This window comes from Paroedura picta, chromosome 7 (assembly GCF_049243985.1).
Source record: "Paroedura picta isolate Pp20150507F chromosome 7, Ppicta_v3.0, whole genome shotgun sequence".
In the NCBI taxonomy this organism is placed as follows: domain Eukaryota; kingdom Metazoa; phylum Chordata; class Lepidosauria; order Squamata; family Gekkonidae; genus Paroedura; species Paroedura picta.
The window spans coordinates 69,507,368-69,520,233 of record NC_135375.1 but is presented as its reverse complement, the minus strand read 5'-3'; the positions used below and the strand labels follow the sequence as shown (position 1 = coordinate 69,520,233).

Here is a 12,866-nt window from a genome sequence, read left to right as displayed (position 1 = left end):
CCCCCGCAGGGCTTCACGCTCGGCGGGGGAGCATCTCCTGACCGTTCCTGGCCGTAGAGAAGCGCGCCTGGCCTCGCCTTTTTGGTCCTGGCTCCTACCTGGTAGAATGAGCTCCCGGGTGAGCTGCGGGCCCTGCGGGATTTACTTAAGACGGAGCTCTTCCACCAGGTTTTTGGTTGAGGCCGGGGTCAGCGAATGAGTGCCAGCATTCCCCCCCCTAGTAAGTTAGATCTCCTCCCCACCCTCCCTGCCACTATGATAGCAGGGGGTAGGAATAATGAGAGCTTCCGCCATGTTGGGATTGTTTTTAAAGTCTTTTAATGGGTATTTTAATGGGGATAAGACTATTGTGACCCGCCATGAGCCTATGGGGAGTGGCGGGAAATAAATCTAATTAATAATAATAATAATAATAATAATAATAATAATAATAACAATAACAATAATAACAACAACAATAACAAGGAGAGGTTGTTTGGAATTTTCCCTTCAGCACTGCATAGTGGCAATCTAACCAGAGTTAGGTGCATTGAAGTCAATGGACAGAGGTTGGAACTCTGGTGAAAATGTAACACTTGATGCCTTCGAGTGATCTCTAGTGATGGGGAAATACTTCATGTTCAGTCACAAACTACTCATATTTCTTTGCAACATCACAAACAAATACTTGAAAAATGTTCAATAGGTGTTTATGGTTGTTTGATGAGACGCTCATAAAATGCATGTGCACAGAGTGGTTTTTGCAGCAGCATCTTTAAATCTGTGTTTTCCCCATTTTCAATTTTGGAATATTCTCATTATTGCAATGGAAGGACTTACTGTTCTTGGGCAGGAAAAATCCCCATCTCTTTATCATGGTCACAGCAATGGATTAGTTTGATTGATTTGATCATTGAAAACCCAGTACAAAGACAATCACAACAAGTGTTGCTTTGAACAGAGCTTCTTGTCTCTGGGCATTCAGTCTGTCCAGCATTGCTTCAAGGCTGAGTCCTGTTTAGATGTGATTAGTATTAATGGTTACCCTTGTATGGGCCTGTGAGCAGATGATCCCCTTCAGCTTTGCCACATATAGACAGCTCATGCAGATAAGGGAGAAGTGCTTCCACTTCAAGCAGGTTTAGTCCCATTGTTTTTGAGCCACTTTTAAAGTATCAAATCAATTAGCTTAATCCCTTTTGCCACAGCCTTTCTGTAGTATATGTGTGAGGTGGGAATTGCCAGCTTCCATTGCAGGAACTATTTGAAGGTCCCTGTTACTGCTAGTATTATTTTCAACTGCAGGACCAGAAAGCTATCTTAACTCTGTTACACATACTGACACACCTCTATTATCCTCAAATATAATGTTATCTTTTAAATCATTGATTCAAATGAATCTTCGTTAGTTTCCAAGATAAGAGGTGTGATAAAAAGGAAAAACCTTTATTTCCCACTGTTTATAAGGTCCAGCACTACCATCACTGCCAGGATTTCATAATGTATCTATGGTAATTTTTAAGGGTAAATACAAGAGTGATATAAATCTGTTCAGACCAAAAATGCTGAGCAGATGCTTCATCTGAATATATAATTGAATTTCAAACCACACAATATTTACTATTTGGAATTAGTATAGTGGTAAATGAACCAGTATACATTTTACCTTCTAAATCCTTTCCTCTGACAACACTTCCCACATATTTGTTATTTTAACCTGATTTAACAACCATATATTGCCTCACAGGAGTAAAAATATAACTTCCAATTAACATTCAATAAAAACATTGCTTAAGGAGAGGATTCTAAGGGAATTGTTTCCTGTCCTCCCAAAATGTTTTTAAAACAATGTATAGACAAAAAAGATACAGATGTTTGCTAACATGGAGAAAAGTAAAGACTAAACTATTTCAGCTCTGAAAATGTTCTATGCTTATTTTAATTAGTCCCTACACAAAATCTTACCAAGTCTGTCAAGGAGCCATATTTCGGTGATTAGTTCACATAATTTCTATACTTGCTGAATGATATTCTAATATTTACTATGACTTTAAGGTTTGCAAAGATAAATGCTAGCATGTAACAGGTTCTGAGGCTAATCCCTGACAACATAAGTTTATACTCTGTTCTAGAGGTATGAAAAAATAGTATTTGGGGGGGTTTGGGTATATTGACCCCTCAAAATATTGGTACTTCCTGATATTTCTGAATCCCAATATTGATATGGTATTCAAATTTGTTAAATAATAGGTTCCCTGCATTTTTTCAGCTACATTATACCCAGTGAGGACTACTATAGGGCAGGGGTGGCCAAACTGTGGCTCTCCAGATATCCCTGGATGACAATTCCCATGAGTCCCTGCCAGGGACATCTGGAGAGCCACAGTATGGCTATCCCTGCCGTAGAGTATAAATATCAATATGGGCACCCAAAGAAAATTCCAGTTGAAGGGGGAAAGATGTTTAAAGGGTCATGACCCCTTTAAATGCCTTCTCTATTCTGTGACTTTGGTTTGGATTGAACTCTAGAGGCATTTAAAGGTCTTATAATTCCCTTAAATGCCTTCCTCAAGTTGAGAGATCATTCAATCTCTTTAAACGTCTTTTAACTCCAGATATAGGGTGGTCTTGAAAAATCCTGAATATTTTCAGGATTGGGGGGGGGCTTGACCATATAGGATAGCCAGAATTCAGCCTGATCTATATCTGGCTGAAATAATATAGGCATTTTTTCAGATTTTTTTTCCAGTTCACATTAACCTAATGTAAACCCATACTCTGCTTTCTCCAAGTAGTTCTTGGTTGGTGACATATATATCCTGTTTTTCAGGATGCCCCATGATGTAGCCCCATGATGTAGGTTAGGTAAAGAATTGTGATTGACTCAGGGTCAGCTAATGAGCATCATGCAAATTGGGATTTGGACTAAGTCTACTGGCCTAATGCTTTAACCACACTAGATCTCCAATCTCAAAAGCCTGGCATATAGAGAGATCCTTGTTTTCATACAGAACACTGCATGGAGATGTTAATTCTTTTTTGGCTTTATTTGTTCATGAAAAAGCTGCATTTCACTACAAGCCGTTTTCACTATGTTTATGGTATTAGGGTTCCCCACTGTATGCAGTGATCTAGCTTTGTCTCTCTTTCTCTCTCTCTTTCTTTCTCTCACTAGGGATTCTTTAGGAGGAGTCAACAGAACAATGCCTCATATTCCTGCCCAAGGCAGAGAAACTGTTTAATTGACAGAACCAACAGAAATCGTTGCCAACACTGCCGACTGCAGAAGTGTCTTGCCCTAGGAATGTCTAGAGATGGTAAAGAGCTTGCTTCCTGCTTCACAGATCAATCCTTTGAAACTGTTCTCCATTGCTTTCTGCTTTTACCCCCAACAGATGTCTGGAGAGGAAGAAAGGCAGCTTGCCACTCTGTAACATAGACTGGTGTGGTTTCCAAAACCTGAGGCATTTTAATAGGGTGGATGGTGTGCAAGTGGGAAGGAAAATAACAATGGATAAGGAGGTAGCATGAGAATGGTAAAGCAATCCTAAACATGGTATTGTGTTACTGAGCTGGATTTGGGAAGGAAGAACTGAAAAGACTACTAGGCCTGTGTTGAACACAGCCATAATACAAGATAGGGAACAGCATGCATACAACCTGAGGTGATTTTTAAAGTTTTGACTGCTGCCGACCACCCAGCAGGAAGGGAAACCAGTTTCAAATTTAAAATCCATTTGAAGTATGCTTGTTCCATGGTCAGATCAGCTATCATAACTTTTAAAACAATCTGCTAAATGTATAGGACTGTGTCTGCTGTAAGTACATTTGCTCCAAAGAATGTCATACCAAATCACACATCCAGCTGGGGATTTAAAGAATCTCATGTACATTTCGGAATGATAAATCTTCTTCAAGTAGAGCCTTTCAAAGAAAAAAATGAATTAAAAAATCTCATGCAGCGTGAAAGCTCCAATTTAAAGCAAGAGGCCACGTCTGTACATAAATAATAAAGAAGCCTAATTCAGGCATCTAATTTTTCAAGAGAGACAGTGGAAAATGCATAGGAAGCTGCAAACGGAATTATAAAATCACATGACTCTGTATGGAGGCAGAATAATGTATATTGCTTCATATTTAATTTCAGGTTAGAATTATATGTTTGTATGCAAAGTTCTACCACACTAATAGTTTCATTTTATAATTCATATGGGCAGGATGCTAGTCAGTCTGAGGAAGTGAATAAGCTTTGTCTTTAAAATATAAATGGATGTCAATGTTCAGCATTCCTCCCTTCCAAGTCTTTTCTTCCCCTGAAAAGTTACTGAAATTGTGTTAAAAGTACTGCCATTAAAGGAGGATCTCCTAACTGCCCTGGAGGGTTTTGATGCAGCATCACTCGAGTGTTTGGGTATGCTGTCAGTGCTGTGCCCTTGACCTGTCCAAAAGTTTTCAAAAAGTTTGAAACCCTTTATCATAGGTTTCTATTATTTGGTCAGGAAAGCAGTATCACCCCATGATGCTTGTCAAATCTTTATAGTTTAGCCATTCCGAGAGAGACAATGAAATGTGATGTTCAGAGGCGGTTTGGAACAGTCTTTGTCGGAATTCTTTTTAACCCCAAGGGACTGTGTAACACGCCCACCTCAGTTGTTTATGACACCGATTTCTGTTACAAAGAGGCAAGTGCTAATGGGCAACAACAGGAGAGGCCAATTAATGAATATATAAAAAGAAGCAAGGATGTTTGACCTCTCTGAGGTTTTCAGTTTAAAAAAGAATCCTCTCTTATAAAGCCCACTGGCTTCAATCCAACAGTGTTTCTGCAGAAAGAAGGATTTCTGTCCACAGAGCACAACTTTATTACCTCTCCCCTCCCATTGTAGACAATTTGTGCTTCAGCAGGAAACAAAAGGCATACAAAGTTGTCCTTCATTGATGGAAATTGTTCTTTCTGTGGAAATACTCTCTAGGTTCCAACCTATTATTTTTTTACAATAGGTAAATTTTTACTGATTATTGTATTATTCAAAGGGGGGAGGGTATATTAATTATGAGATGCCTTGGGTGCGCTAGAACAGAAAGGTAGAATATAAGTTTAAAAAAATAAAATCTTGACAGCAATATACACCAAGCTGATATTAAATAAGTTTTAGTCACCACATAAATTATGATGTAAGATGCAAAACTCCCTTTCATTTTCTGTCAGTCTTCCTGTCCCTTGGAATGAATAAAATCTAAATATGGTCTTCAAATAGCAACAGGATTGTAGCCAGCAGATTATGAATTCCATATTTGCTACAATTATTTTAAACCTTCTGTGTAATGGTTAGCACTTCTGTTTCTTACCTCATTGTATATATATATCTTATCTATTACACACACACACCTATTACCTGTACATAAATATCATCTTATATTTAGCTGAAAAACACAACATTGTACCTAGCATCTGGTACGAAATAGCTTCTCTCTCTGAAACACCAAGAATATTGAGCTGCCTCATGTTCTATCAACCCAAGAAGTTTATTATGTAGATCAGAGAAAGACTTCTGTTGGCATTTGTCCTCAACTGGCCTCTATTGTGATGCTCCTAGAGAGATGCCTGAACTTTTAAGGGAAATAGTATTAACATATTTATTCCTGCAAATATTTGGTTAATTTTATATAGTTAGTTTTTGAGTTAAATAGTTGTTTTGGCATTGTTCTAAATTTCAGTTTCTGTTCCTGGCCCAACATTCCAATCTTTTCAGATGACATTCCAAAAAGAATCAACACAGAGAGAAAGTGGGGAAATCAGCAGTGCTGCAGAAATTTTTGCCACCATTACCCCATTCATGCAAACCTTCCCTGGAAGGTCATGTGATTATACAAGCCATACAGGATAAGGGTCCAATGCATGTAAGAGTTGCCATGACCAAGATAGCTCAGGCTAGACTGATCTTGTCAAATCTCAAAAGTTAAGCAGTGGTGGCCATGGTCAGTATTTGAATAGGAGATCAAAAAGGAATACCAGGGTCATCTTACAAAGGCAGACAATGGCAAACCATTTCTGAATGTCTCTTGCCTTGAAAACAAAATTAGGTCACCATATGTTTGGTTTGACCTGATGGCAAAAAAAGCATCAGGGCTGAAACTTATCACTAAAATTCCATACCCTCCCAGACTGTATTCATTGTTCCTAACAAATCAGCTGAATGACCTTTCTTTGAGTTCAACCCAGGTTTTAGAAAATGGGAATGTGTGTAAGCCAGGCAGGATTCCTTTGTATGGTAGGAGATATACATAATGGACAATAGGAGCATGATTACAATTTTTGTTAAGTTTGCTTTCCATATCCTAGATATTTAAAGAAAGTTTTTCCAATAGTTACATTCCACCATGCTATGACAAGTTGGAGAGGCAGAAATGGCCACTAAAATATTTTTGGCAAGAGAGCCTCCACTTAGTCCAGTGCCACTACCCTCGCAATGAGCATGTATTGATTTTGGTATCAACTGAGGACTATTGCCCACACCAAACTGTGATGTCATACCACCAAGCACAGCTGGGAAAACAGCCAAAGAAATATTATTGGCTTGTCAGAGCTTGCCACTATTCAAGTTATCCACTCCTGGGTTAAATCATAACAGTTCTTCCAAAGTACACTCTCCCTCCTTTCTCTTTCTGAAAGTCTCAAGGGAATAAATGGGCTATTGATGACTTTCTCTTCATACAATCAGGGTACAAAGAGGAGGGGGCAGATATGAAAACGGCAACAGGCAGGCTTTGTCTGTCTCACACATGTATGGGCAGAAGGTACTACTTACAATTCTTGCAATATGCACAACATCCATTTTGCTTGAAAGAGACAACATGAGCCTCCACACATAAGAGTTATGCTATTTTTATATATTTATCAATTTATAGACCTTGGACTCAAGGTGGATAACATGATAACACCCCATAAAACCTCATAAAATCCCCTTTAAAACCTTGAAACTATAAAAATTGCCAACACAAGATGGTAGAAAGCTAAATCTTCCAGCTCTACACAACTGATCACAAAAGGATTTATCAGATGGAACAGCATAGCTACACATGCTGCCCCTTTCAGACAAAGTGATCACCATGTGTATCATGTAACATCCATTTTCTATATGCATGTTGAACCATGTGAAAGGCACTAAAGTTTTGTACTAATATAATTTTAAAATTTGCCATGGTTCAAAGGGGGAAAACACAGGAATAAGATGAGTCACAACATTATGTAGATACTCCTGTTTACTGCAGGGGCCCTCTGGTGCGGAAGGGGAGGGGGAGTATCCCCATGTGGATGCACCCATAAAGTCCTGTTACTGTACTGTATTACTTGAAACAAGGAGGAGCCACAAGGAGAAGGCAGTCTGCCTTCTTCTCTTTCATAGTCCACCTACTGTCAGCACACATCAAATTTGACTACAGCACTATGAAAACATTAGTCTTGCTTTACCTCTTGCAAATGACAGAGAAGTAGCTTTGCATTTTAACATCAGCTTATTCCAACAGAGCCACAATTTTCTCCCTTTCTTCTCAGGAGGGATGAATGCACTTGGCACTTAAAGATTATATGTTGCAAATGTATGACTGGAAAGTAATCCATGAATGTTGCTTTTTTGGAGGAAGTGGCATTCCTATGGAGTGTTTACCTTCAAGACTGCTATTTTCCTCTAGGCCTTAACTCTAACCTGTAACATTCATTTAGAAAAAAAAATAAGTATGTGAAGATAACAGCCCTGTTGACAGGTTGTGATAATAGGGCTTTAGGGCTTGTTATCTTCAGAAGGTACTAATCCTGTTAGTGCACAGATTAAAGGTTGGGAGAAAATTGATAAAACACACAGGATACAAATCTGAAGGCTGTACATTTTTATAGACCTTTGGTTTGCTGTTTGGTGAACATGTGGAGATGAAAAAAAGAAATGTCAGGCCTGTTCATTATTCACGGCAGGGGGCTGGCTGCGTGGCACATTTGCTTGGAAGGATGTCCTATTGATTTCAATTGAATTTACTTTTGTGCAAGTGATTATGGTTAGGATCACAACTAGGCCCTAAAGCTTTGTCTGTCAAAAATACAGCAGCAGGCTTACTACAAATGTTAGATAACTGTGTGCTCTCCTTTTGTGATAACAGTGCACACCGTCCTGATTTACCAGAATCTGCCCTTATTTTCTGAAACCTGTGAATCTCTGACTGTGGTTTGTTTGTTCCTATTTTTGCATTCTGGGCTGCAGTTAAAATTTTGTTAGTGTGTCTTGCTAGAACTGTTATTTCTTCAGGGTTTAACTTTCTCCCCAGTGGTTCTATAATTTAAATCTCTAAATGGGGGAATTGATGCATTTTGTCTCTAGAAACAAATATTGAATATGTGCAAGTATCATAGAGATTTATTGCTTGTCATTTGTTATGGAGAAACAAAAGAATGCATGGAAAGAACAAAACACAAACCCCTTCAAATGAATATAATATAATTAATTCATATCAAACTTTGAACTGGTCATAGTCACACATCTGCAAAATGGATGTAGGGACAGATAGGATGGATTTCTCTACAAACCTGGAAACAAAGTTCTAAATTTTCAGAAAATCTTAAATCTAAAACAAACAAAGAAAAATAAAACTCCCTCAAATAAGAAAGCCCATGTCTGTAGCTTTACAAAAACAAAGCCCATCCTGCTCTCAGTCACCAGTTTGGGGTTGGCCATAGCAATATTGCTGAGCCTTCCAAGCCTTGGCTTCTATAGAGCAAAGTCATGGGATGGAGCAGGGGTAGACTTGAACACCAAAACCGCCCTAGAATGGTTCCTCTCCCACTTCCATCATGTCTCCTGATTGAGAAGAAGTCACCACTGATGAATCAAGCAGCAACCAGAGACTCATTCCTCACACCAACTCTGCCCGGTAAAGCAGCTCCCGTGAAACGGGGTTCAGATTGATGGCAGTTGCTGCACAAGTAGATCTAGCTTGATGGTGGCCACTGGGCTACTTGGCCCATCCCAGTGCTGCCACCAGCCACCACACTGTCAGGCCAAGCCTGATGCCATGGCTGATCACCATACAATTATGTTCCACTCAGCAGTGGAAGTCAATGCCCAACTCAGGCAGACTTTTCCAGAAGGAGGGAAGCTGGGAAAGCTGAAGAATTAAGAGCAGATAAAGGTAGGCTGGCTGGTGGGTGGGAAGAGTAGAAGGAAACAGGAAAATAGGAGATGGGATGGGGAATACCAGTTAAAGGAAAGAGGAAATAGTAGGGAGTAACAGAGGAAAATGAGATGCCCCTTGTAAGTCATTGTGAGTCGACTGCATATATTCATTTAACTTCATTTAACTTAACATCTTGTCCCCACAATGTGGTCCAGCTAAATGTTTGTGGGAAAGTGACATTTTACAGGTGGATGGATATAAAATAAAGGCAAGTAAATTAAAGTGCAAAGTTATCACAAGAATACAACACAAGAGTTTAGTGGCCATTTTGGATTACGTAGACAATCTCAAACAACATTGGTTATATGGTCTGTGGTTGCCTAGGCAACCTAAATGCCTACCAAGATGTCACACAATGTTGGCAATTTTATTTTGACACCAAAACCCCCATAAACATTAAATAGGAGTTTTGGTGAGCAAAGAAATAATGAGCTAACAGAAGACTGATTATAAGGAATGGGAAATGAGATGCAGAAGAAGGAAGAAAGGAGGGGTAATGGACCACAAGGAGGGAGACAGAGTGGGGATAGGAAATTCCTCTAGTAATCCAAAGCATTTGTCACAATAGCTTACATTAAAAGCAATATAAGCAACATAGTGAAATTTATAAGAATTAGAAATAATCTACCATATAGATTACCATATGCATCAGAAAGACCTTTTTCGCTGGCATGGGAGTTGGCTCTTAATCGTTTACACGCTCTTAAAGTAAACCCCCCCCCAATGCTATTTCTTGCTGAAATTACGGGCAGTGTTGAACGGGGGGCTGTATTGTGCTTGGAAACTTTACAGACAATTGCTTATGGAGGGATTTCAGCCAAAGAAGCATTGCTTATTCATTGCTTTTGCCGGTTTAAGGGGGGAAACTGGCGATCGCAACGCCAGAAGCTCAGGTGCGAGAGCTTAGGGAGGGACATGCTTGCTACCGCTATACTGAGAATGCACATGTCATTTTTGGATGTGTTGCAGGTTGTTCTCAAGAGTCTAGCAGTCTAGCGGGTATTTTAGGGGGAATCCACTTTTGTGGATTTTGTAGCGCTTCCACAAAAGTGGATTCCCTGAGAAGCGCTACAATGAAGCGATTTTTGTGGGAGTGTTGCAGGAGTGTTGCAGATTGTGTACGACGTCGTGAATAACGAAAAATAAATAGGGTTACACAATGGTAACATTTCAGCAACTGTGTGGAATGGCCCTGCCTGTTTTGCAGCTGTTTAAGGTGGTGAATACACATGGAAGGAACGCAGAAAGGAACGCAAAGTGTTAGGTTTGCTCAGCCATGAATTCTCTGGCAGCCTTGAGCAGGTCATTTTCTCTGCGCCTCAGTTTCTCCCCCTCTACAATAAGAAAATCAACAAACTGTCTCACAGAATTGTTGAAAGGATGAATGAGCTAATTACTCTGAAGTACTCTGCTTGCTAAATGTTGTTTATAGAGCTGATTGATAATAAAAGACAACAATTAGTTCTGGCTTTCTTCTTTGATTTGTTTCAGCTGTAAAATTTGGAAGAATGTCCAAAAAGCAGAGGGACAGTCTGTATGCTGAGGTACAGAAGCATCAGCAGCGACTGCAGGAGCAGCGGCAGCAGCAGAGTGGTGAAGCTGAAGCTCTGGCCCGTGTCTACAGTAACAGCATCAGCAATGGCCTGAGCAACCTGAACAATGAAACTGGTGGCACTTACTCCAATGGGCATGTCATTGATCTGCCCAAGTCAGAGGGTTATTACAATGTGGATTCTGCCCAGCCCTCCCCTGATCAGTCTGGCTTAGACATGACTGGAATCAAACAGATCAAGCAGGAACCTATCTATGACCTCACTTCTGTACCAAACTTGTTTACCTATAGCTCTTGCAACAACGGGCAGTTAGCTCCAGGAATAACCATGGCGGAAATAGGTAAGCACCATAGTACATTTAATACTCTGTTTCCCTTTTGCAGTAATAGCATGCGTATATAATTTTATTTTCGTTTAAGCATGTGTGGAACTGGAAAGTTGCACGTGGAAATTACTGGCCTTGGCTGAGTTTGTTGTGGGTTCTGTTAACCGAATTCCAAAATGTTTACATTTCTTAAATAGAACAATTCATGATCTGATTATAAAGCTGGAATGCTAAAGCTACTGATGAATCAATCAAGTGATAATTACTAAATAGGGAGTTTGTATCAAACGAGCTCATTAACAGAAGGGTTTAATGATCTTTTTGACAACTATACACATTCTTGTCAACAAAGAGATCTGAAGGTGGATCATTAAGAGAACTAACTCTTAATGTAATTACAGTACACAACTGCACTGTGTGATCTTTCACTGATCACTCTAACTTGATATGAACAAAATTATTCTCTGAATCTGAAATAGATGGGTTCTTGCTGTCTGTGTAAACTCTTTGGGGGATAATGGAGCCAAATGTTACCATGTAATTTTTCAGGTTTGATTCAAGTAATAGACAACATGACCTGATCAGCAGTTGCTCCATGTAGTAAATAATGTCCTGGTTTGTACAAAGATGAAGGTTCTAACTACAATAAGCAGTCAATTATCAATGGCTTTTTCTTTCAGGCACTGTATTTATATTATTTAGGTCCATTTGAAACAAACTGCTGAATCAACTTATTGTAAATTTTTCTGGCTCAGATGAGAATTGGCTGATACCCTCAGATTATTATCCTCAAACTGGCTACTTTTATCCTATTAGCATCTGCTAATTCTGAAAGAATTTTAGTCAAATTGTAATTCTATATTATTTTGTAAATCTATATTATAAACATCAAACTGCAATCATCTGTGTGGAGGGGGGGGGGGAAGAAGACAACCACAGCATCAGTATCTTCCCGCTCCCCTGAAAAGCTAACTGCAGATATGGGGAGGGAATTTTTACATTGAAAAATTAGTCCAGAGCAGAGAGTTAACCAGTCCCTCTCCTATACAATTTTCCTGGCCTTTTTAGAAAAAGTGAGATAATTGTCACATATTTTCAATGGCATGTCTAGCTTGGCCCTTGATGTTTGAAGATCATAAGATATGGGACTAAGACAAGACACTTCCAGCCATCTTTGAAAATCATACATATAGAAAAATCATTTGGAACAAAGCAACATCTCAGGTTACCTTCTTACATCATGTTAATGGGGAATGATGGTATAGTCATCCCCTTACATTGACTGTGGGTAAGGCTTTTACTCAGCCTAGCAGTAAATTTTGCAGAAAGACCCAGCCAGCAGAGCTACTGCTGTGCTCTGTCCTTGTGCCCCTAGTAAATGCAACATCAAACTGCATTAGAACTATAATAATCCTGATGCATTTGTTGAATGCAGCATGACTCTAGCTTCAGAGGACCTCCAGCTGGCTTGGGCCCCAGGAATTTTCTCCCACCAGTTTTCTCCCCAGCCTTCTTAGCTACCCTGGTCTTAGAAAATATTAGGGGCTGGATGAAAAATAGAACTAGTTATATGGATTAGCACATAGTGATGTGTTTATTTAACTTTCCCTTGCTCTATGTTCTGTAATGACTAAGGCTTGGCATAAATGTTACACTTGATCTGTTGCCATTTGATGACAAAAGGTGTGATATGAACATCTTCCACAAACATTGTTTGTTGCAAACAATTATATGCATTGCATGGTACTTTCACTTGTGATATGTTTCTCCCCTCTCTCATAGCTCTA

General features: G+C 39.4%; 1 protein-coding gene across 2 annotated transcripts in view; it reads left to right on the top strand.

The window, feature by feature from the left end:
* RORB (RAR related orphan receptor B) overlaps positions 1 to 12,866 on the top strand; it is a 157,795-nt gene that overhangs the window by 101,654 nt on the left and 43,275 nt on the right. For both annotated transcript variants that reach the window (XM_077344784.1, XM_077344782.1), the window contains exons 3-4: positions 3,155 to 3,296; positions 10,693 to 11,094. In XM_077344784.1, the coding sequence (XP_077200899.1) occupies positions 3,155 to 3,296; positions 10,693 to 11,094 (544 nt within the window). The remainder of the gene's footprint in view (positions 1 to 3,154; positions 3,297 to 10,692; positions 11,095 to 12,866) is intronic.